The sequence below is a fragment of the Epinephelus fuscoguttatus genome, linkage group LG8 (genome assembly GCF_011397635.1).
Source record: "Epinephelus fuscoguttatus linkage group LG8, E.fuscoguttatus.final_Chr_v1".
Taxonomy (NCBI): Eukaryota; Metazoa; Chordata; class Actinopteri; order Perciformes; family Serranidae; genus Epinephelus; species Epinephelus fuscoguttatus.
In genome coordinates, this window is record NC_064759.1 from 13,747,205 (window position 1) to 13,771,390 (window position 24,186).

The following is a 24,186-nucleotide window of genomic DNA, read 5'->3' on the forward strand; positions in this document are numbered from 1 at the left end:
CATCATTTGATATGACAAAAACATGCATGACATTCAAGTATCTCTGACAAAGTCATCATAAACATATGCTGAATCTATTGATACATAACAGAGATGCTTTATTTTGTAATCATGCCCTGAGTGAACTCGCTACATGGTCCCAAGCAGTCCGTTTAAATCACTGGGTCTCTTTGTTTTGGAAAGGACAAGACCTCTGTGGGTAATTCGGCTCCCAGTAAAAACCTCCTGAATGTCTGGATTCTCAGTTATCAAATGAAATAGGTGAACACACAGCAGAAGTTCTGGGCTAGTAGCCTGTCTGTGAGGTGCCGAACAGCACAGGAGAAACACTGATTTGTAGCATGTAACTGCTTTATTCAAGGTTTGGAGGGGTTTATTTGTCTTCCCATGAAAACTAGGGGTGCACCTTTGTCTTGGCTGAACATCGGTATCGACTGATATTCGCCTTGTTGACTGCCATCAGCCTATCAGCAAATAAGATGACATTCACCAGTGGCAACGGCCAAAGTTTTACTGTTGTGTCACATCATTTTTGCACAGGCTATAAAGCAGAGCACAAAGCTAATGGCCACAAACTTAAAGGGGCAATAAGCGAAATTCATCATTTTTCGGAGCCCTAGGCCCTCCCTCCCTATAAAAGGCTACAGCCAGTGAGCAATGGCAGCGCGTATTTTCCAAGTGTAATGGGGGAGTCAAATGTCTGTTGTAATTAGTGTTACTGTAACGTTAGGCACATGTCGCTATGTCGATTCAGTTCAATTTAATGTTACAATCGTAACATGGGTTAATGTCCGGAGCTTGGTCCCAGCAATGGGTCAGGCGTTTCGGTTGTGTTAGGTGAGTAGAAGCTGGTAGAAGCGCTCCATAGCTGTAAGTTACTCCAGTAGCCGTGGTAGCTCTAGTGCTAACTCCGGGAGCTAACGCTAACGTTCCTACTCTTCTGCGTGAGCCGGAGTCGTGCTCACGGGCTCACGGAGAAGAGTAGGAACGTTAGCATGGCAGCCGAGTAGTGCTAACGCGAACAGGAAAGCAGGGAAATACCTAAACACAGTAGAGACCGAGAGTGAGTGAAAGACATCGCTAACTGCTAAACTAAGCCAAACTAAGTTGGCTGTTTAGGTTTTATTTCCTTGCCCCTGTGGTGAGTGAATCTGCCTGTAGTGAAACCGGGCCTAACCGGTGCTTCCTCCTCAGGCTCCACTTTACTCAGCTGCCAGCACAACCTGTTAGCCTCCGCTAGCTTCCCAGCTAATGTTAGCCCCGGCTCTCCGTTTGGATCCAAACGGAGCACTGCACTGAGGTTTGTTATTCAGGTTAATGTGGGAAGAAGCAGCGGGTATATCGGGCAGCTGAATGAAGCTGAGTGAAGTGGAGCCTGCGGAAGAAACACCGGGGCCGTCTGGATGTAATAGTCCGTGGAGAGACTGCGGTGCTCGGCTGCACAGATGAGGAGAGTGGGGTGGGGGGTGGAGAACAGAGGTAGAGGGAGGTGTGGCTCATGACACACTTTGTTTTGGTCTACAGGCAGTACTCAACAGCAAACCTAGTGGTGAAACAATTTCTCTTTTTGCCCCTTTAAATTATTGAGCAGATACGAGACAGTAATAACTGTTCGGCAAAAGGGCTTTGTGATCTCGCTGTTGTGTGACGAGATGGCTAGAAGCAACCAGCATCCTGAAGACAATAGAAAACATGTTCGGGACAAACAGAGATCTTCCCTGGAACATCCTCAGGATAAAAGGAGGCAGAGGACACACCCTGTTATTTCCCTGATATGCTACATTGTAAACAAAAAATCTGCTTTTAAATCGGCAGGAGGAGAGCTAGTTAATGTTAGCTGTTAGCAGCCAGTGGCCACAACTACACAATGTTTTCAAGGTTTCAATGAGGGGCTTGATGACTTTAAAACAGTTCAGTTATTTTTTTTAATAAGTGTGGATGTCTTTGTTCCCCTGGCACAAAAGGGGGAATAAATAACAAAAACATCGGTATCGGCTATTCGCCAAATACTTATTTGAAACATCAGTACACATATTTGAAATTGAAGATAAATTGGACTCTAGGGTTTACGACTAGTTCTTTAATGCATATTTGATGATTACTCCATGTTATATTAAGATTTTCTGGTCTAAATTTGAGAATTACACCACCAGAACATATTCCAAGCTGCATGTGTGGTATATCAGGGGCAACAGCAGTAAATGGACTTTGAACTGACGTTTAATGTTAAGTGTGCCGAGTTTCCCTTTCAAAGCAAATGCAATAAAAAGTTTAGGATGAGGAGCAAAAGGAATGTCTGGGCGTACTACATTAGTTGGCATGTCCATGGGATATTTTGCCTGCTGGATGATCAGTAAATCAATGTCAGACATAGAGCCTGGCTGTGTGGATGGATAGATGGAGGGCAGTCAGAGACCATAGCACGAGTGTGTTACATATCATCAGTGCAGTACAGTAGATGTGATTTGTGGATAAGTTAGACGGTAGTGACAGTGTAGTGCTAGCAGACGAGCCTGTTTTCTATCTGTCACCAGGTGCTCCTGTAACGTCACTCGTGCTGTGTTTGGCAGCAGCCGTGTCAACATGTTACACCTACAGTACAGTTATTGTGATGATTTTCTGTCAGTGTGCAGTGAATCTTCCCATGAAGAGTGCACAGTTTTGTTATTTCAGTGCTCTCTATGCAGTAACTTGCAGGCAGCAGATTTCTTTTCATCCACACACATTCGTCAGTGTGTTTGTGTGAGTTTGCGTGCGTGTGCTGCAGCCAGTAGGTTTTTTACAAGGTATGCTTACTCCACCCCAGTTTCCCCAAATCACAGTCCTCTGCAACCGATCAAACGACACCACAGCACACCTCAGCCAGTGCTACACCGTGTCCAGCAATGACATGCTGGTCTGCGGTATGTGTTGGCCTGGCTGCCGTCTGCAGCTGGTCAAGAGAGGAAAGAGATGGAGAGGGGGAGGACGGGAGAGAAGAAAAATAGGAAAAGAAAGAGAGGGTGATAAGCTGAACCTCATGTATGCTGTAATCGGATGCAGGCGTTTAAAAAAGCACCACTTAATCTAACTTCTGACATTATTTTTCCTTTAAAAGGGACAGTTTACCCTAAAATCAAAATTAAGCATTTTTCCTCTTACCTGTAGTGCTATTGATCAGTCTAGATTGTTTTGGTGTAAGGTGCTGAGTGTTGGAGATATCGGCTGTAGATGTGTCTGCCTTCTCTCCAGTTTAATAGGACTAGATGGCACTCAGCTTGTGGTGCTCAAAGCGCCAAAAAGAAATAATGACCTGGTTCCTAAAGATAATCCACAGACCTTGTTGTGAGCAGTTTCATGAAGGGACTATTGTCTTTCTACTGAGCTATACCTGCCAACTGTATCACTGCACATTGCACGGACGGAAGCATGCATCTACTAACAGGACAAGAGGCTCATGCTTATGACAGCACAAGATGTCAACATTAATGACGTCCTTCTCAGTTGAGCTGTAACATTACTACTGCTAGTTCAGTGGTGCCAGGCAAGCCAGCAGTAGATGCATGCTTCCTTCTGTGCGGTGATTTGGTTGGCAGGTGTGGTTGAGTAGAAAGAAAATAGTTCCTCCGTGAAACTGCTCACAACAAGGTCTGTGGATTATCTTGAGTAACCGGGTCATGATTCCTACAAAGAGATATTGCGGTTGAGGTTTCAAATGTATGTTTTTGGCAATTTGAGCACCAACAAGAGAAGGCAGATATCTCTATGACCGATATCTCCAACAGTCGGCGACTCACACCAAAGCAATCTACAGATAATAGAAAAAATATGTATTTTTGATTTTAGGTTGAACTGTCTCTTTTAAAAGTTGTTAATCTTAAACCTCATTAGATTTTCTCTTTGATTCCCTGGAGGCTCTCTGGGATCACTCGAAGCTTAATGTATTGAATACACTCACCTCCAGGTTTTTCTCTGTGAAGAATCCGTTGATCCACGACAAACACACAGAAGCCGTGAAAGATACATGTTTATCTTAACAAAACAAGTTGTGGGTGAAATGGGCTTATGCCTGCATGTGTGTTTACTCGTGTGTGTTCCTTTGTGCGTTGATGTGTGAGAGTCTGCCTTGACAGTGAGCTGATCCTATAAAAAAAGGAATGAGTCATGGAGCTCTGACAGTTGATCATCCTGTAATGCCTGATGATCCTCCTGGGCGCCTCTCTACACTCTCTCCTCTGCATATAATTCCTATGTCGCAGGCTACATGTGTACATTCTGCACTATATAACCGACATATGTGAACACACCCTGCCTAAATTTGGCATTTGTGTAAAGATTTCAATTATGTTTTTGACAACAGTGTACATCCAGATTTTTGGCAAAAGTTTGGGGAGGGCATGTCTCAGCATGACAGTGTCCCCGTGAACCAAGCAAGGTCCACCCAGACGTGGTTTTCTGAGTGTTTGTGTGGAAGAACTTGTTGTCCCAACATGTTGTGGAAAGTCTGAAATCAGAAGAGCAGAGGCTGTGACAGCAGTATACTAACGGCCATGTTTTTGGAATGAGATGCTCAATAATCACATGTAGGTGTAATGTTGCGTTGATAAAGGAGAAGTACTCTGCTGGTGAATACTGCATGGCCCTCAAAATGCAATGATGCAATGTTTAGACCTTCAAGGGCCTCATCAAGCAAACATCAAAGAAAGATGACAATATTTTTGCAAGTATCATAGAGGTATTAATTAAATTATATGTCAAGCAAATTATCCGTCAAGCAAGTCTGGCTGCCTACGATATAGCACATATGATTACCATGACTGAGAATCTTCACCGACATAAATTATATGTTTCCGCATTGAGGTCATAGTTAGTGGTGGTGTTGTATATGACAACATCATATTCATTTGCCCCAGCCCCCTCGTGTCTGTAAATAGGAAGGACCAATAATGAGAAAACACCTCAATGTTCTGTATGTAGTCCAGCACAAAACCATCTATAACTGTGACCTCGGTAATACACATATAGTTGAATTTACACATTTCTGACATGTCAACAAAAACAGAACATTATAAAAGTGATAAAGATAGAAATCATATATTAATATCTGTACATAGTAGTCAAGCATTTGTTTACTTCTGTTCAACATTGTAATCCTTGTTTTAGCTATATGTCTATTTCAAGGGCTACCCCTTGAAAGTCGGAGACCCCCCTTCTTTGCTGTACAGTATACTAGGGACGTTTTGGTCCCCAGATTTTGCTGCGGAGCTAGCACCCTTGACTTTCATGCTACTCTTCGGTACAGACAGCTGCAGATGTGATGCAGTGGAACAGAGGAGGAGAAACTTTCCACCATAAAGCCCATTTCAGACCAGTGATTGGCGATGCGACAAATCCGTTTTAGAACGTTGCAGAGAAAAGTTGCAGTGAGTGAACTGGCCGGGCTGTGCTTGACTCAAGTCTGCTGATGGTGTCACCTGCAACTCAGCTGGTTAAATCACCAGTGACTGGTTTTAGAATATAAAGCTCGTCGCCTGTTTTTTACAGCCAGTCAGCTTGTAGTGAAGTCAGCTGGTTTAGTCAAAATGACCGCAGACAACAAGTTGCAGACGGCAGGTGCTTCATCCCTGCTGAGCTCTCTGTTTCCGTCTCACAGAATGGCAGTGTCAGACGGTGCTGCTGCTGCTCGTTGTATGTGCTTATGCCCCCACACACATTCTAATTGACTGATTAGCTGCTGCTGGTTATTTATATGATTGCTGCGTATTTATTATGAATACAGTCCATCTGATGCTCATTTTGTTTCAGTTTTTGCTGTTTCATCACTACTACAAATGCACCTGTAGCCAGTATCTCACTATCACTACCCTCATTCATGTTTAAGAAGCTACCTCTTTGGGTTGTTTTGCAGCACAGGCAATCGTTGCGGATGCTGGAATAGCAACTTTGTCTGCACGATTCTCCACCATTAAAGCAGGCTATCACCAAAGGGACGTGCACCTGAAATTCTAGAACAGCTAATAGGAATGCCCTCTCTCTGAAATGACCTGTGTCTCCCATCGCAGTCAAGATTTTCTACAGCCGAAACTAGAGCCAAGAGGAGGTGCAGAAGTCTGGTTTTCTCTCAGACCACTTAAAATTCCAATATGCTTAAAGTTCATATGAGTTTTTGCTCAATGACACTAAAATAAAACTGCTTACCCCAGCTTTAAAGCCTATTCTGAATTATGTTACAGCAGCTATATTAGATCCCAATATTATGTTCCTTTATGCTGATTTTGGTCTGCACCTGTACCCAACTGGGTTTAAAAGTGCACTCTGTCCATGCTTTTCTATTCTTCTCAGTGTTTGGGTGTCCCGTGTCTTTTAGCCAAGTTGAGTCTTTGTAATTGAAGATAACAATGCGAAGTCTTATTCATCTTATAAGAGAACTCTTCTCTCTGCTTGAACTTCTCCACACTCCCACAGTCTTTTTCTTATCGTCTATAAACCATATCTTCCATCTTTCTATCATCTCCCTCAGTCCATCCAGAGGTCAGCGTCAGAGTCTGTAATCAGATTTAATATTACATTCTTCGTCTCCACAAAGACTTCATTCAGCTTACCTCTGGTTTACTGTGGGACCATTGTCCTGCACTTAGTGGAGGAGCAGGGTCACGATGCTCATCGGGATGCTCCCCACAGAGCTGACAGTAGATCTGCAGATGTCTGAGCAGAGAACGTAGATAAATCTTTGACCCCGTTGTGTGCAAGGGAATGAATCATATTTTATAAAATTAGACAAGGAAGCTAGAAGGAAGCTTTCATCCACCTCACCCCCTCCTTTAGTGTCTGACTCAGTGTCTCCACGTCTCTCCGCTCCACTTCTCTTTGATTTTATTTTCCTTAATGGAAGGATTCTCATGCCCAGACATTAAAGGGAAGAGTTTTTGAAGGTCGTTGGTTTGAGTGTCCTGCGCGGCTCAGTGGGCCAAGGTGCCAACCATATACTGTTGATTTCCAGACGTCTTCCCATGACCTTTACTGAATACCTTCCCCTCCCTCTCATGCCTCTGCTGTGGCTTATTAACTCGGAATCTTGACAGAGAAAGATGGGAATTTTCAGATAATTTAAAGTCATATTTAAAAACCTAATTTCTGTATGTGAACATGTGGGTGTGTGTCAGATTGAATATCAAGCTGGCCAGTGTGGTTTTGATGACTCCTCCTTTCTGCTTTCCGTCCAGTAAACATTCAAAGTGTGTGTGTGTGTGTGTGTGTGTGTGTGTGTGTGTGTGTGTGTGTGTGTGTGTGTGTGTGGTATGCCCTCATGTGTACTATTCTTGACCAATGTTTTACAAGAGGCCTCAAAGGTTCCTGGGTGGTCTAATTGCGTTTGCCACAGGAGATTGGTACACTTTGCCACGGTGCGTGTGACTGTTAGACGTGTGTATCACTTTGTGCAGGCTTGCAGGTGTGTGTGGGTGTAAATCAATATCTTTGACAGAGACAGTACAGTATGTGAGGGTGTTTAATGACACTCACCTGTCATCACACTGTCACACGCATGCTCTTTCTATGAATTTGTGTGCATGTGTGCAGACTATCACAAAGATATGTGCCTCTTTTTTTCCCCATCGTGCTCTCCCACGGGCATTTTTCCCCCCGTCTACTTTACAGTCTAACCCACAATGCACTTGACCCGCGTGGCAATAATTGCCTCAACCAGAGCACAAATCACCCATCTTGGCTTTTGTGACATACACCCAAGTATGCAGACAAGTACACACACTCCACTCCTCCCTGCACATAAGTCATCTATCAAACTGCAACCTGACTCAGCCGTGGCCCCGGGGCACCTAAACTAACACACAATAGCACCAACGTTTGGTTTCTATTCAGATAGCTACTATGGTTACCTTGTTAGACATGTTAAAAGGGCATCAGATTCCCATTTAACTCTGATGGATGAAGTGCATTAGCTCTGTGTAGGCGTGTGCATTCTATACAGGTGTTTTTTATTTTGTTGGTATGCATGCATATTATTTTAATCTTTCTACAGCATGCCCCTGTTTATTTCTTGACTTACAGGGAGTGTAGAAGTGAGGTATGTTTGACCCGATGTTGCCAAGCTATCTTCTGTTCCTTGTTACGTTTTCTGCATGGCCAACAACCTGCAGCGATAACGATGTAGTCAGGATGTCAGCAGCAGATATGATGTGTTCACTTTCTTTCTTCAGACCCTCTTGATGTGCTACGTTTTTGAGGAGTTTTCGCAGTTTTTTGTGTGCCAGGCAGTTTGTCTGTCCACCTTTCCACACTCATTCAACACTCATCCGTGTTTTATGATCTGCGTGTACAGTGTGAGACTTTGATGGTATGTGTGAAGAGTTCCCAGAATGTGTGTTTTTAGTTTGGTATGTGAATGGGAGTGTGTACATGTGTGTTTTTTACAGGGGTCCGGTGTGGGTCGGGCGTTTTGAAGGGGGCCAGACAGCTGCCTTTTACTGCCCCAGGGGGTAATAAACAGTGAGGGAGGGGTAGTTATTTACCCCTTTTATTAGGGCAGGAGGTAGAGGAGGAGACTTTATTGGGGTCACACTGTAACTACACACAGCTGCAGGGCAAGAAGAAAAATAAAGAAGAGATAGTTTGTTACAAAAAAATTTAAAGAGCAGTTTTAGCATCACTAAATTCCGCTCCCAGGAATCTAGTTTTTACTTGTTGTATAAGCGTATATGTGTGTGAACCCGGGGTCATCCACCGTTTTCCCCAGCCGCTTTTTCATTTCCAGGTCCCTTAACAGCCCACTCCTTGTTAAGCACATCTGCTGTCAATCAACTGTACCCTGTAATCCAATTGGCATTTCCTGCTGTTAAAGACACGCCCACTGACCTTCGCCCATTTAATGACTGGTCAGGTAGTTCACTGTCCCACTCAAAATGGTCCCAAGTTGACCTCCATTTGCCTTATCACTCTCCTTGGTTACCATAACAACAGATATTCTACACTGATGTTGCAAAGCTTCAGTTTGTAGGATCATGTAGCAGAAATGGAATAAAAGATTATATGTATTGTTTCTTTAGTGTATAATCACCTGAAAATAAGAACTGTGTTTTTGGTACCTTGGAATGAGCCTTATATGACTACACAGGAAGCGGGATGGAGATTGCCATGTTTCTACAGTAGCCCAAACAGGGCCATTCGCATTTTCGTGTCAGCCACCATTATAGAAGCTCATCTGTGATGAGCAGTGTTGGAAAAATACTGATTTGTAATGTGAAACTGCTTTATTCCGTGTTTTTACTGGTTTAAATCACCGGCTCCATTGTTCTGGTGAGGAAGAGACCTCTGCGGATAATTCAGCTCCTGGTGGAATCCTCCTGAGCGTCTGGATCGTAAGTTATGAGGAAAAAGGGTGAGCACGCATTTGCATGTAGTGGGTGGGCTGCCTGTCTCCAGTGTGACAATTCAAGTTAGAGAAACACTGATTTGTAATGTGAAAATGTTTTATCCAGTGTTTTTACTGGTTTAAATCATCAGCTCATTTGTTTTGGAGAGACCTCTGTGGATAATTCTGCTCACGGTAAAAAAAAAACAACCTAAACATCTGGTTCAGAAAGTAGGTGGGCACAGAATAGCTTCAGTAGCCAGTCTCTGACATGCCAACAGCATCAGAGAAACATTGACTTGTAATGTGAAACTGTGTTATTCATTAAATCACCTGGTCCATTTGTTTTGGAAAGTTAGAGTCTTCTGCAGATAATTCGTCTCCCAGTGAAATCCTCCTGATCAGTGAACACTGATGGAATTTTATTCAGGGGAAGTTTCAGCTGGTTGCACTCCTTACCGCTATACGCCACTAAATCTCCCTAAATCTAACAAATTAAACCTTTAAGGAGTAGGTCAACATTTGGGAAATGCTTTTTCAATTGCTTGAGAGTTTGGTGAGACAATTGATGCCACTCTCATGTCTATACGGTCACAACGGTGAATAGAGCAAGAAGCCAGTTAGCTTAGCTTAGTTTGAAGACTGGAAAGCGGCCTGGCTCTGTACTAATGTACAAAATCCACCTACCAGCACATCTGAAGCTCACTAATTTCACGTTATATGTCCTTTGTTTAATCCACACAAAAAACAAGTGTAACAATGACAGTTTGCCGTTTTGGGGGGTTATGCACTGGATTGTTTTTTGGCAAGGTACAGATGCAAAACAACCAGGAAAGACCTGGGAAGGTATTGGTCCCAGCCCATGGATGTATGAAAAGAATTGGATACTTAGACTTAGACTTGCTTTATTGTCATTCAACAAATACATCATCGGTGCACATATTAAACGAGATTTCGTTTTTTTGGCTCATGAGTAGACGCATAAATTGTGTAACTTACAATAAAATAAAATATAAAACACTGGTATGACTTAAAAAAAAGTTTAAAAAAAATACAGCGTTGAAGGTGGGGGCTCGTTCGTTCCTATGAAAGTCGTTCAGTGGGGCATGGTGAGAGTTCTCAGGTTGAAAATTAACCAGATCTTCCGAATCATTGGGCTCATAGAGCAAGCGCACTAGAGACTTTCATCAGCCAACTGACTAACTTTCACCAATGGAGCACCTAACGTCAGGTTTAACCCTCTGCTAACTTGAAAGGGAATACATTTTTGAGTCCCTCACAATGTAAGTCCATGGGGAAAATTCTTTTTGGGTCCAATGGCATCATGTGACGGACCTGCAAGTTGTAATTCCATGGTTTGGCTACTATGCCAAATCGAGTGCAAAGGCTGGTGCTGTTCCTGGGGTCTTGTCCCAGCCAAGAAATCCCCCTATATTAAATGATGAACTGTCACTTTACACTAGTGTCAAATTTTCTGTACACACATGAGGGTGGTATCAATGTTCTCATCTGACTCTCTCACGAAAGCGAGGAGCATATTTCCCAAAATAATCAACTATTCCTTGAAGTCAGGCAGCCTTTAAAGACTTTCCAGAGAAATATGAACCTAATTTAGCCAATTGGCATTTGAAATGGAAATAATAAAACTGCAGAGCCCAACAGTGGCATTCCTGCAGCTGGCTCTCTGCGTGTTGCTTCACATGCCAGGGAAAAATTGCAGGATGAGCAGATCCACATGAAATGTGTGATAAAAGTGAGCAAGGGGGAGAAAAAAAGTCACATGGAAACATTTTGAGCCTTGAAGCGCTGCGAGGGAGGAATAACGAGGGCATGTGGCAGAGAGATGATTGACGGAGGGATGGGGAGACAAAAAAACCAAGAGGGAGCAGGAGAGACTGAGAGGGAGGGGACAGACAAGTTATTCTAGTTGCAGACAGCTGACAGAGAGCTTAAAATAAGATGGAGACATCGAATGTGCATATATATTCTGCAGCTACACTCACAAACCATAAAACGTGCACGGTCAAAGGATTTCATGCCCCTAATGGTTTTCAGTGCAGGAGGGCCAAGAGTCGAAGAGTCAGGCTGAGTTAACATCGTGCTTTATTGTTTTCCAATAGAAAGTGTTGTTTCCTATGATCAAATTTCATATAAAAGAGACACAAAGTAAAAACTTAAGCAGTACTGTATCAGACTCCTAGTGTAGTAATAAATATAAAATGTCGTCATGAGATAGAAAAGATTAAAGTTGTGGGGCAGGGCTAAAGAAACACATCATAACTGACCTGAAACTGGAAGAGCTCAAAGATTGATTTACACATTCACAAATATAGTCTCACACCACTTCTGCTGCCACACACACACACACACACACACACACACACACACTTACATACAATGCCAAATAAATGAGCTGTCACTCAACAAATCCAATACACACTTTCATGTTTAAAGCCCACCTGGTCATGTTTGATGGAGCTGGAGAGACAGGCAGATAACTCAGGAGCTAAGACCATCATGTAGATATGTGACATACTAGATACAGTTACCACACTTATTACATAGTGAAGCTAACGGAGATACTGGAATAAAACTATAAACTGCTATCTCCCAGCACTGCCTTATCAAAGGAGGATTAGTGATGCACGTGGTGATGCAGGAGAGGAGGGGGGAGACTGGAAGGACGAAAAGTGAGAAGTGCTCTTGTTCATTGTCGCTCGTAGACTCTGGTGCATACCACATCATCTGCTTTCATGGTCTGAAAAGAGAGGACAATGTAAATATTAAAGGGGGACTATTATGCATTTCTGTATTTTGTGTCTTATATAGTGTAACAGTGAAGGATGTTCATATTAAATGTGACCAAAGTTTCAAATAATGTGTGAAACGTAATTAGAAGTAATCTCTGTGAGTAAAAAATCTCATGTTTCCTTAACTTCCTTAATGTTGTTTTCTATTTCTACCTATGCTGCTAAATGAAGCTACATGCTAACGTCAGGGAAACATGTCATCTTGGTTAATAATGTTGTAAATTTCCCCCTCAGGTTTCGGATCTATTCGTGCTGGAACATGTCCGTTTGTGTTTAGCAGCTTTTATTGTTTTGTTTTTTTTGTTGTTGTTTTTACAATAAAAATTTGTGCTATTCTCTGTTACAGTCATTCCCTTGCTACAGGTATATAGCTACATGCTAACATCAGAGAAACATGTAAATTTGGTTGTTGATGTTGTCAGTTGTCCCCTGATTTTGATCATATTCCTGCTGAAGCATATCCAGTTGTGGTAGAGCTGGGTTGAAAAAATCGATTTAATCGATCCGAATCGATTTTCCTTTAAATGGCACAATATCCTCATTCATTCATTCATCTTCTAACCGCTTCATCCTCTTGAGGGTCGCGGGGGGGCTGGAGCCTATCCCAGCTGACATCGGGCGAGAGGCAGGGTACACCCTGGACAGGTCGCCAGACTATCGCAGGGCTGACACAGAGACAGACAACCATTCACACTCACATTCACACCTATGGACAATTTAGAGTTACCAATTAACCTAGTCCCCAATCTGCATGTCTTTGGACTGTGGGAGGAAGCCGGAGTGCCCGGAGAGAACCCACGCTGACACGGGGAGAACATGCAAACTCCGCACACATGCAAACTCCGCACAGAAGGGCTCCCACGCCCGGGATCGAACCGGCAACCCTCTTGCTGTGAGGCGAAAGTGCTAACCACCACACCACCGTGCTGCCCTGGCTCAATATTGATTCATTAATTAAAAAATCGATCTTTTACTAAAACTGTTTTCCTCCGTGGACGTGTTGTACAGCCGGGAGCAGACTGCAGTAGCCTGCAGTACTATCAACCCAGGTAGTCTCGTGAGATCAACATTTAGCACCTGAGGTCATGGCGAGAGATCTCACGAGACGGCCGGACACTGAATGAAGACAGAGCAGCAAACAATGGTGGGAGCGCGTCCACTGAAGGCATGGGTCTACGGTGCGAGTATTTTCACTCGCATTTTCCCTTAAAAATATAACGCTAATAATGTACGAATGTTTATTAAATGCACATTAGTTTCGCCCGGCTGCTTGTACTTCTTTCACAATCGTTCTGGGCGGTGCCACAGCAACGGTGCGCTTGCAAACCTATTGCCAGGGGGAAACAGGTTTTGGTGTAACACGCCCACAAAAATATCGCCTATAGGATGCGAACCATGGCAGAAAAATGGCTACATCCCCGCAAGATCAAACACCGCAAAAGTTAGTAAAGGACGTGTTGAAAACGGTTGAAAACCGCTACACAACCGGAGGTGGTAGGGCGGGACTTCAGCGGGTGGCTCGTTCCGCCCAATGAGAGACTGATCTCTGCATCAAACTTCCGCCCACTCAGACTAGCACACTGCTAACTGTAGCCTCAGTTTGTACCTCATACAGATCTGCTGGTAAAGTTAACTTAGCGTTAGCAAGCGTGATAAAAGATGGCAGAGAGGCGACGTTGTGCAAATAAACCAAAGATTTATTATTTTTCTGTAGCAGTAAACACATGGGCCAATAACAAATGTGTTAACTAACTATGTTAAAGCTTTACAAGCTATTCAGGGCTGCCGACGATAACATTAACATGACAAACAGCAAGGCTAACATTACGGCTAACAAGCTAATGTACCGACGCTCCTCAGACACTCAGACACATACCAGACAGCCTCTCAGTTAGCTCATGTACAACACATGTACCACACAGAAACTTTTACAAAGGGTCATAATGTGCTTCTAGTGACTGTCAAATCGCCAGCAAACATTGTTTACACTGCGGACATAGTCTGAGTGGGCAGAAGTTTGCTGCAGAGATCAGCCTCTCATTGGGCGGAACGAGCCACCCGCTGAAGTCCCGCCCTACCACCTCCGGTTGTGTAGCGGTTTTCAACCGTTTTCAACACGTCCTTTACTAACTTTTGCGGTGTTTGATCTTGCGGGGATGTAGCCATTTTTCTGCTATGGTTCGCGTCCTGTAGGTGATATTTTTGTGGGCGTGTTACACCAAAACCTGTTTCCCCCCGGCAATATTTTTGCAAGCGCACCGTTGCTGTGGCACCGCCCAGAACGATTGTGATTGGTTGAAAGAAATACAAGCAGCCGGGGCGTTTTTTCCTCCAATCTCACAGTGAGAGTCGGCCCAGCCAGAACTTTGTTTTCTTGACAAAGGTCTGGTGAGCGAGACTACTGCGGAAACGGAGAGCAGCATGCCTGCTCTCATGGGACAAAGATCCTCTGAGAAGAAAGACGGTTCACTCTATTCTGCCGCCAGGAACAAACTGGGAGGCAAAGATCTTCTCTGAAGAAGAGGGTTCACTGTGCTGCAGGGTTCACCTACGTATATTGTTTCTCTTCTGATACAGTCAATGTGTGCATCACAACCACTGTTGTGTATTGCGGAAAAAGCTCTAAAAGATGGTTACAGGCAGCAAACTTGTGGATGTCCTTTGTTTACATTTTTTGTAGCCACTTCATTTAAATTGTTTGCCTTGTGATTAGATTTAATTTAAAATATTTATTTTGTATGTGTTGGTCAGGTAATGTTAAATAAAAGTAAATGATGACTAATGTACTGCTTTGGGGTCAATTCTTAATGTAAACAGTATTTTTAATAGTAATGCACCAGGTCAGAGGGTTCCTTGTTAAATATACTTCGTTAGTTCTCAGAAAATATCTTAACATTCAAGTAAATTTTGTATCATAATTGAAATATACTTGACTGAATTGATATTGAACTGAATTGAATCGAATCGAATCGAATCGAATTGTGAATCGGATCGAACTGAGTCCTTGAAAATCGAATCGATCTGGAAAATCTGAATCGATACCCAGCCCTAAGTTGTGGTTAGAAGCTTTTATTGGTGATTTTTTTTTTAACGATAAAAACGTCCTGCTATTCTCAGTTGCAGTCATTAACCGGCTACAAGTGCACTGCTTGCGTACATGCAGCTACATGCTAACGTCAGGGAAACTTGTAATCTTGGTCACGGATGTTGTCAACTTCTCCTTGATTTTTAATCAGAGTCTGGCTAGAAAATGTCCGGTTGTGTTTAGAAGCTTTTACTGGGAATATTTCACAGTAAAAAGTGAAGTTATTCTGCTGAGACGCCAAGATATGGAACACCCAGAAATGCTGACCAATCAGAGCAGGCTGGGCTTTCTCAGGAGAGGGGCTTAAAGTGACCAAGGGGGAATACAGATGTTCCAGCACAGACAGTATGAGGAAAGTACTGTTTTCGACTATTAAAGCATGTAAACATGTTCTATTAGAAACCTTAAATACAAGTATGTAGTTGAAAAGTAGCATAATAGGTCCTCTTTAAATACTAGTACGCTCATCTATGGTTCACTGTGAATTCATATTAAAAGTGGAGCATTTCGCTGAAAAAGCCATTAATTCTGATTTTCTCCAAACCAAATTGAGCTATTTGTCTCCCACAGTTAAGACCAACATAATGTCAGTGTGCCAAACTGTTTTGAACAAACACTATTTAGGGAACGTTGTTTAAGCAAACACGCCACTCCGTGCAAAACACTCACACAGTTATTATTACTGCTGGCTTCTAAAAAGCAGTTGCGGGTTTGGTGCTTAAGAGCACGTCAGGAGTCTGAGATTTGAACTTTCTGCCAACCCTCAAGCAACCATCGCCCCATAAATACTTGCTGTGTTTGCAGTTTGTTCAATTCCAAAACACTTCTCTCCAGAGAGGACTGTGGAGGATGCATGTGTCATCTCCGGTTGGACTGGTTTACCGGTAGACTTTGGTCAAATAATTATTTTAAATACTTATCAAAATTAGTTTCAGTTAACCTGAAGTGCCAGTTGGGTGGGATTTCTTAGTAAACACAGTTCTGTTTGTGGAACAGGCACTTTAGTATTCACAGAGAGTTTTGGTAGCTGTCAGCAGCAGAACAAAACACTGCAAACTAGTTGGAAATATTTTTTAAAAACATTTTTGACTTAGACTTGTTTAGCACTTCTTTATCAGCCCTTCAGTAAACACATCACCATCATAATTATCTGTTTGCCTTGTTTTGATATGTGCATTTGTAATCTCGACTGAAGCTCTTTCATCTTCTGCCAGAGGAACAATTAGATTGGCATTATGGTGCTCTAAGCTCAGTCATATAATTATATAATCTTAAGGCAACGCCTCAGATCATAGCCTGCAAATATCAGTGTAATTTAGTTGTACAAATAAGGTACTAATAAAATACATATCAGTAGCTACCAGTACAAAAATGTTGACCAAAAAAAGTTCCATTTAAGAGTGGCATAGTGAAAAATAGGGAGTTATTAAAAGATGGAGTAATAATACTGATATTCTGAGGATTTTACAGTATATGTATAATACATTTTTAGTGTACAAAATCTGTAGAAATGCTGGGTACAGATGGGAGTTTTCATTTAATGATTCATTATAATGTTTCTATTTCTAATGTTAAGAATTTAATTATCATAAGGCTAATTTCTGTAGTATAGTTATGTAGTTTTGGGGTAGGAAGACACAGCTGAACAAAAATCATATGTGCTGTTAGACAAAGTCACTTGGCCCATGATTTGATTTGATTGGATTTTGCTTTAGTGACAGAAAAAAATCAGAACTTTGTCTGTGTTTCACATAAATACACATATGCAAAACACCATTTAACCAAACAACAAAACCATACAACAAACACTACATATTACATTAGACATTACAAAACAGGGATACAGTGCAGAGCATGGTTTATGCCCTGGCTCAGTATTCATGCTCTATAAAATTATGAAATCACTCGCTTCACATCGAATGTTAGGGATCCAAAAGTTGTCGCAGGGCTTGGTTGTGTACCTTTTAAAGTTTTGTAGCTAGGCAGTCGATGCCCACTGCATGCGCTACTCTTCAGTTCCACTCGGAGGACTGGCAAAGAAGGTTTGCACATAAAGACATCTCTAAATTATTAGAATGAAATAGTTGTCACACGGGGGAAGATGGCTTTTAGCTGCAGGATGTTGAAGACCACAAGAGATGGTTGTAAAAGCTGAAAAAACAGTTATGGAAAGTGGTGACCCGGTGGGCAGCAAAGCGGTATAAACTAATTTGACTCAGTGGTAATTACAGTACACAGAATGCAGTGTTTGGCGGTACATGAGTGTTTGCTACTGTTGCCAGGTGGCCTACTTTTTTGGGGACGTTCTTCCAGAAACACTTGTAGCCTTCTTGCTTATCCACAGAATAATTTATTTGTATGTCTTCTGTGTTCCGAAGTTGCAACGAACAACACATTGAGCCTAAACACTTCTGTACAGGATCGTCGCTCGCAGGCCATGTACGGAGGCGTGTACCACAGTGTCTCACGAGAGTATAAGCGAAGCTTTAGGAAGCTTAACACAATACTCAAAAAACATTTAAAGTACCCTGGTGGCCTAAAAAGGCGTAAAAAAATGCATCTACAGAAATTTCTGTCAGAGTCAAGCTGATTTGTAACTGTAGTCTGATTCAAGCCCAAAACATGTCCACAACACTTCAGGTACATGTGTTTAACAATTTTATTGATACCCCTTATTTACAACAAAACTACACTGTAATCTGTGCTCTTTACAGTAGTGAATTTCCTTTGTTGGTTCTAGATCTAAACTCTGGTTGAGTGGATAGTTTGTGCCTTACCAGGATCAGTTTGCCATCGTTGGTTATCTCTCGGGTCCAGGACGTCTTAGGCCCTTCTCCCTTCTGCAGAGTCTGCTCACATCTGATCTTACTGTCGGTTTCCCAGCATGGGAAACTCTGAGGACAGAGAAAGAGAGAAGAAGAAAAACCATTAGACACACTGAACGTATAGATGAATAGATATGACGTCATCCAAAGGGAATAGAAGATAATGAGAGAGGGGCTAATGCTGAGAGACAACAATAAAGTTGGAGCCGAGCGATCACTGTGAGGTGATAACTTGTGATGCGCTCATCGTTACTAGAGCAAAGCTCTGGCTGGTTGCATGTGTTTGCTTTGGAGACGGCCAAATAGAGGCCATGTATGGGAAGATGGGGAAAGCCATGGGGAGAATTAGGGAGGGACGGAGAGCAGGAAAGGGCAAGAAGGGGGAACAGAGGGGAGACGGGAAGTTGAAAGGGGTCGTAAAGAGTGTGAAGGAGCATAGTGTAGCATGATAGGCCTTCAGAGACCAAGGGAGGAGGAAAGATATGCTATCAGTCCAAATATGATGAAAAGCCAAATTAAACAGATTGATGTAATCTGGACAGCTCCCTCCCCAAACGCCCATTTATTCTGTGTGTGTGTGTGTGTGTGTTTGCTTATGCGTGTGTGTGTGTGTGTGGGGAGGGGTGCACATGCAGAGAAAATAGTGTGTACCGTGCAGGCACGTCCATCCACTGTGGTCTCATTGAACTCCTGCCCCACAGTGAAGGTGATGTGGGTGGTGCGGACTGTGGTTGAGGTTTTAATGGACAGCGTCTCTCCGTCCTGCGTGATTTCCACCAGAGGCTTGGAAGCTGCCTTTACCGCAATCATACGCAGCATCATGTTCACACCTACACACACACACACACACGTAAGACAAGGAGAAAATGACTTGAAAGAGTACATTTAAGGAGAGATTTGGGGTTCAAACAAAGAACTATACACAAAGGCACACATAAACACTTGCTCTTGCACAAGCTGTTGTGGCCACTTTGAATGAATATTCTCATGTGAGCAGTACATGTCTACAAGGAGGGCAGATCTTTTTTGTGTCACACAGCACTGGTTTATAGAATTCAGCCCTAAGGGGCAAGGCCAACTAAACCCGTTTTTTTTTTTTTTTTTAATTGTACACCATAGGCCTTAGGCCCTGTGCGTGTATGCATGTTTGAATGGTGTGGTGTTGCTGCTTGTTCACCGTCTTCTCCTGCACACTCAGGGTAAAAGGAGCAGCCTAGCATTGCAGAGCTCTGTCCAATAATGATGACAGAGGAAACAATGAGGTCATGGCCAGCACATCTGCATTCTCCTCAGACTTAATCATCTTTGCACACACAGAGACTCTAACAGACAGACTAATATGTTGATTTGTATTGTCTGCACTGTCATCTGCATTGTTCTCCTTTATTAAACCACAGAGATAGCACAATCGGTATTCCCATAGTGTGCTGCCGTGAAACTGATGATACAGCGTGGGAAAAGAGAGGGAACCAGGAGCAGACCGGTGCAGAGGGAGGAAGGGAGGGGGAGAGAGGGGAGGAGGTGGGGGGAATCAGACAGACGAGGGGCAGTGGTCTGTGTGTGGTGTGTGGAGATCTCTGGCCAAGTGTGAGGGGAAGCGTGTGTATGTCGTCCAGTGGGTATCTGTCGGCGAGTTGGGTTTCGCACTTCTCACCTCTCACACATTCCCACCTGTCACCAAGGGTAAATATATACACACTCTGTAATGCACAGTCATTCAGCATGCATCAGGATGTGCAAGCTGCACACTGTACGAACTGTATGTGCAGCACACACAATGCACCATTTTGGTGCATTGTCATCATGTGCAGATTAATTTTGCATCCTGTAAAACATCATGTAAGACTGATGATTACCTCTTGCATCAGCCTGTGCATTCATTATACCTAATTCAGTGTCCTATTAATGTCTTTTTTTATTTTAATAGGCTATATTTAGTACCACTTTAACAGACATGCAATCAGGGGTGGAAAGTAGTACATGTACTCAAGTACTGTACTTAGGGGCACTTTTTGTGGTTTTCATACTTTCTTTAAGTATTTTGATTCTATGCTACATTATAGGAATAATCTACTTAATTTAAAGGACAAGTAATGTACTCTTTACTGCATGAAATTTACAGTATGTAGCAGTTACTGTCATCAGTGACACCTGAGATAGAAATTTACATCCAAAACATACCTTACAGCATTGTTATAGATTAAACTATCCAACAGTACAGTATGTAAATAGATTGAAATTAGCTCCACCTCTGCCAGCTGCAACATTAAAATGCTGCTTACATGCTAATGCATCATAATTAGAAAACCTGGTCACTGAATGGGACTCAGTGTGCAAATATTTGTTAGTAAGTACATTTTGCTGACAGTACTTGTGTACTTTTATTTTAGAGACGTTTTAATGCATGACCTTTAATTGCAATGGAGTATTTTTACACTGGGGCATTGGAACTTTAATTTAAGTACATAAATATTTCTTCCACATATGGTAATGTGGTGGCAAAAGCAGGTAGTGCAGAAAGGATTGGTGAATCGATCAATTAGTTGATCAACAGAGATGTATTTCCACCAAATTTTGCTCCCTCCAGACTCTAAAGAAGTGGGCATTTGTGGCTTTTCTCTGTCTTATATTCCTACTATTGTTACCATTTTAACCATTTTGTGACATTTTGGACAAAGTGATTTAGCAGTTTAAAATAATTGACGTTTTAATTGATTAGCTGATATGTAAATTATCTTTAGTTGAAACCTTAAAGGTGTACGACTTCCAACAACAAAAAATATCCAAAATTAGTTCATGCATGGATTTAGCCTTGAAAGACAAACTAAAATAGACAAATAAAAATAGAAACTTGGCACCATTTCCCATTATATATTTATATAATGACTCTACATCCTAAAGATTAATGTCAACCTTAAAAGGTGAGGAAACTGATAGTCGGGTTCAAACATGCCTGTTAGCTCCAGGAACCTTGGTTGAAAATTTAACTCTGAGAAACAAAAGTTTAGATTCTTTCAGGCGACAAACCAGCCTGCAGACACTAACGTATCTTCAGTCTGTTGGCTCAGACTGAAGAGAGGAGTCAAGTGCCGGCCTGTGGACCATTTGGGAGCCACGGAGGGGGCCAAAGCTTCTCAAGTAACTGCCAGTTGCTAGAAGTTAGAAAATTACCTGAACAGACTTCTGCAGACCTGTGACTAAAATGCTTGAATTCTCACAGACCTGGCCACACGAGGACACAGATAGACAGACGGTCAGGGTCGGGGGTCAAAGAGCAGAGGGCAGAGGAAGCATTTGGGACACGGAGACGAGCGAAGAGGGGAGGAGAGCAGGAGTGAGGAAAGGAAGAGAGGATGGAGGGAAGGAGGAGGGTACTGGGTGCTGACAGGCTGCGTCCAGCTGCGCTTTGCCCTCCAATGAAGCCACGGGCCATTCCTCTCTGTCAGTCATGCCAATGCAGAGGGAAATTATAGGAACACATGCTGTGGTACATGTCTGTGGATGTGTGTGTATGAGGGAGAAAAGACTACAACTGTGTCACTTAGTGGAGTTCAACCTTAAGTTCCTCCCTCATGAGTACTTGTCTTACACCTCTGTCTTTCTACTCACACAAAAGCGCACACAAGCTGTAACCTCACAAATGCGCACAGACGACCCTGCCCTCGCGTTATTAGGCACAGTGCCATGTCATCACATTGCCATCTTTCCTTTTGTAATAGCCCCCCACGTTCCGCCTCTCTCTCTCTCTCTCTCTCTCTCTTTCTCTCTCTCTCTCTCTCTCACACACACACACACACACACAGATGGAAATAAACATGGTTATGGATACATTAAACGCTAATTGGTGCGTCAGTCTAACAGGGAAGTCGGAATTCGCGCTCCCGCCCAGTGGTGATGTGTCTACATTCAGAACAATAGTGCCACTTGACAGCTATTTCAATAACCTCAATGTGCAGTAGACTGTGTGTTTGTGTGTGTGTGTGTGTGTGTGTGTGTGTGTGTGTGTGTGTGTGTGTGGGAGGGAGAGAGGGGAGTAAAAGGCGGCGTTGTTTGATGCAGTCATCTCACACATTCATCACATTCATCTTCCTGTGCCCTTACGTGATGATATGGATTCCAGGTGTGCACTGGCAAGTCATCTAATGGGAATTGGCTACTAACGACAGACGGCTCTGCGCGCACATGCACGCGCGCGCGCACACACACACACACACACACACACACACATTCACGCACACACCCTGCCGCCAGACTCCATATGCAGCAGTGATGTGAGAAAACATTGTGAATCTCAGCAGCAGGTGTTTGTCCTTTTTTTTTCCCCCGACTGTCACTTCAGATAATGATGTGACTGTCCTGCACTGTATCGTGCCATAACGGCCCTCTTCAACACACACACACACACACACACACACACACACACACACACAATCTGAGGCTGCGACACAGACAGATGTGCCGCCGTTTGTCTCTATTGTGTTTGCAGGGTAGGCCAAAGGGGGGTAGGAGAGAAAAAGGGGTGAGGGCTGGCTGGGGGCCAAGCGCTGAATTTTGGGTTCTGCAGAATGACAAAGACCCCCCACCCATGCGTGGCACAGAGGGTGATCCTCGCTGGCGCACGGACACAGAGGAAGATTTGACCTATAAATGTGCTGAGAGAGCTACAGTTTGAGCTGACACATCTGATCTGTGTCATTACGCACAGAAATAAAAGCTTCATAAGAAACCACTCTTGCGCAAAAAATGAGTCAAGCTTCCACAGTAGGCTGCTGTGATTATTTTTTTATCATAAGTTCTATCACTTACCCAACTTTTTCAAGAGTTCCTCGAAGTTCTCAGAACTCCTCATCTCCCAGGTGCCGGCAAAGTTGGGGATTTTGCGCTCCATGTCAGGCTGCAGGTGTAGTTTGCGGATTAATGTAGATGAACTGTCAGGTCCAAGTGTTGAGGGTGTGCTGCAGTCCCTGCGCGTCTACGTCTTCTTTATGAATCCCGTCTGGGTGTGTGGGCGCGCCAGATGGTTTGACTCCACACTTCCAGTTATTTCTGCCCTCTTCCCGGGATGAGTGACCGACTGTCGGGGCTGTTACCACACCTATGCACCGGTGCACTGTATAAGCGGCTGCGCTACAAATGAATGGCACGGAAAGCAGAGATACTTGTGTAGGGATGCACACGCCCCGTTCTATATGGACACGCCCCGCAGGCCAACAGATTACAGGCAAAGGTCCTCAGTGCCTCGACCTGACCACGCCCCTGAAGGCAACATGTGCACTTCTGAACTGCCCATACAGCCAGCAGTTGGAGACGCCTCTCATCCACGCGCTACCTTGAATCAGACCGTGCCCTGAAGGTCCTGTGCGCTCTGGAGAAACCTCTGCAGACTTTATATAATATCATATAAAATGTTGAGGTGTGTGATGTGCTTTGCCACTTGCGATGCAGCCAGTCGTATCACGGTTGAGTGTATGACTTCAACTCGGTGAATATTATTAATGCAAAACAGAGAGGATGTCAGCCAGGCCAGTCTGTTGACAGAACATGTCGTCTTGGCAGGGCGGTGCGAAGGAAGAACCAGTCAACTGCTAGACTGGCAGACTGAATGGATGGCAGTGCTTGTGTGTGTGTGTGTGTGTGTGTGTGTGTGTGTGTGTGTGAGTGAGAGAGAAAGAGAGGGTGTTTGTGAGAAAGAGGCAGAGAGGCCAAGTTCACCCCCAGCCTCCTGTGCGCCACGGCGGTGTGTCATAAAAATAAAAGCGGTGGTAATGGGATACAGCTTCTGGCCTCGACCGGTGGGCTATCCATTTAACGGGGGCCTGCGTCAGAGGAAAAAACACCCCGAACCCAGGAGGGAGGTAAAGAGAGAGAGGCAGAGATTAAAATAAGAGGTGGGACTGGCGCAGGTCGGCGGTGTCTCTTCGGAGCTTTTCGCCCCCCGCTGCTCGGACGGAAGAAAGGGGAAAAGAGGAGGAGGAGGCGCCGGGACATTTGGAACAACGCGTCAGACGGGCCAGTGGGGCAGGGTCAGGGGCCCTGCGGGGTCGGAGGTAGCCCTATAAAGAGCACGCACACTCACACACACATTATATAATTGCGCACACGCACGCACGCACGCACGCG

At 43.6% G+C, this 24,186-nt stretch overlaps 1 protein-coding gene across 1 annotated transcript; it reads right to left on the reverse strand.

Annotated features, from left to right (window-relative positions):
* Window positions 1-10,314: 10,314 nt before the first annotated feature.
* On the reverse strand, window positions 10,315-23,036 carry crabp2a (cellular retinoic acid binding protein 2, a). Its single transcript, XM_049582591.1, has 4 exons — window positions 22,873-23,036; window positions 18,718-18,896; window positions 18,019-18,135; window positions 10,315-12,104 (listed from the first exon to the last, which is right to left on the reverse strand). The coding sequence occupies exons 1-4, from the start codon at window positions 22,952-22,954 to the stop codon at window positions 12,054-12,056; spliced, it is 429 nt and encodes a 142-aa protein (XP_049438548.1). The 5' UTR covers window positions 22,955-23,036; the 3' UTR covers window positions 10,315-12,053.
* Between the last annotated feature and the right edge of the window lie 1,150 nt (window positions 23,037-24,186).

Bases quoted from the DNA above. Each gene is read 5' to 3' on its own strand.
- crabp2a (XM_049582591.1), bottom strand. From the start codon at position 22,954: ATGGAGCGCAAAATCCCCAACTTTGCCGGCACCTGGGAGATGAGGAGT. The intron at 18,897-22,872 runs GTAAGTGATAGA...GTGTGTGTGTAG, and splicing joins GGAACTCTTGAAAAAGTTGG to GTGTGAACATGATGCTGCGT. The intron at 12,105-18,018 runs GTAAGGCACAAA...CTCTCTTTTCAG, and splicing joins ACGATGGCAAACTGATCCTG to ACCATGAAAGCAGATGATGT.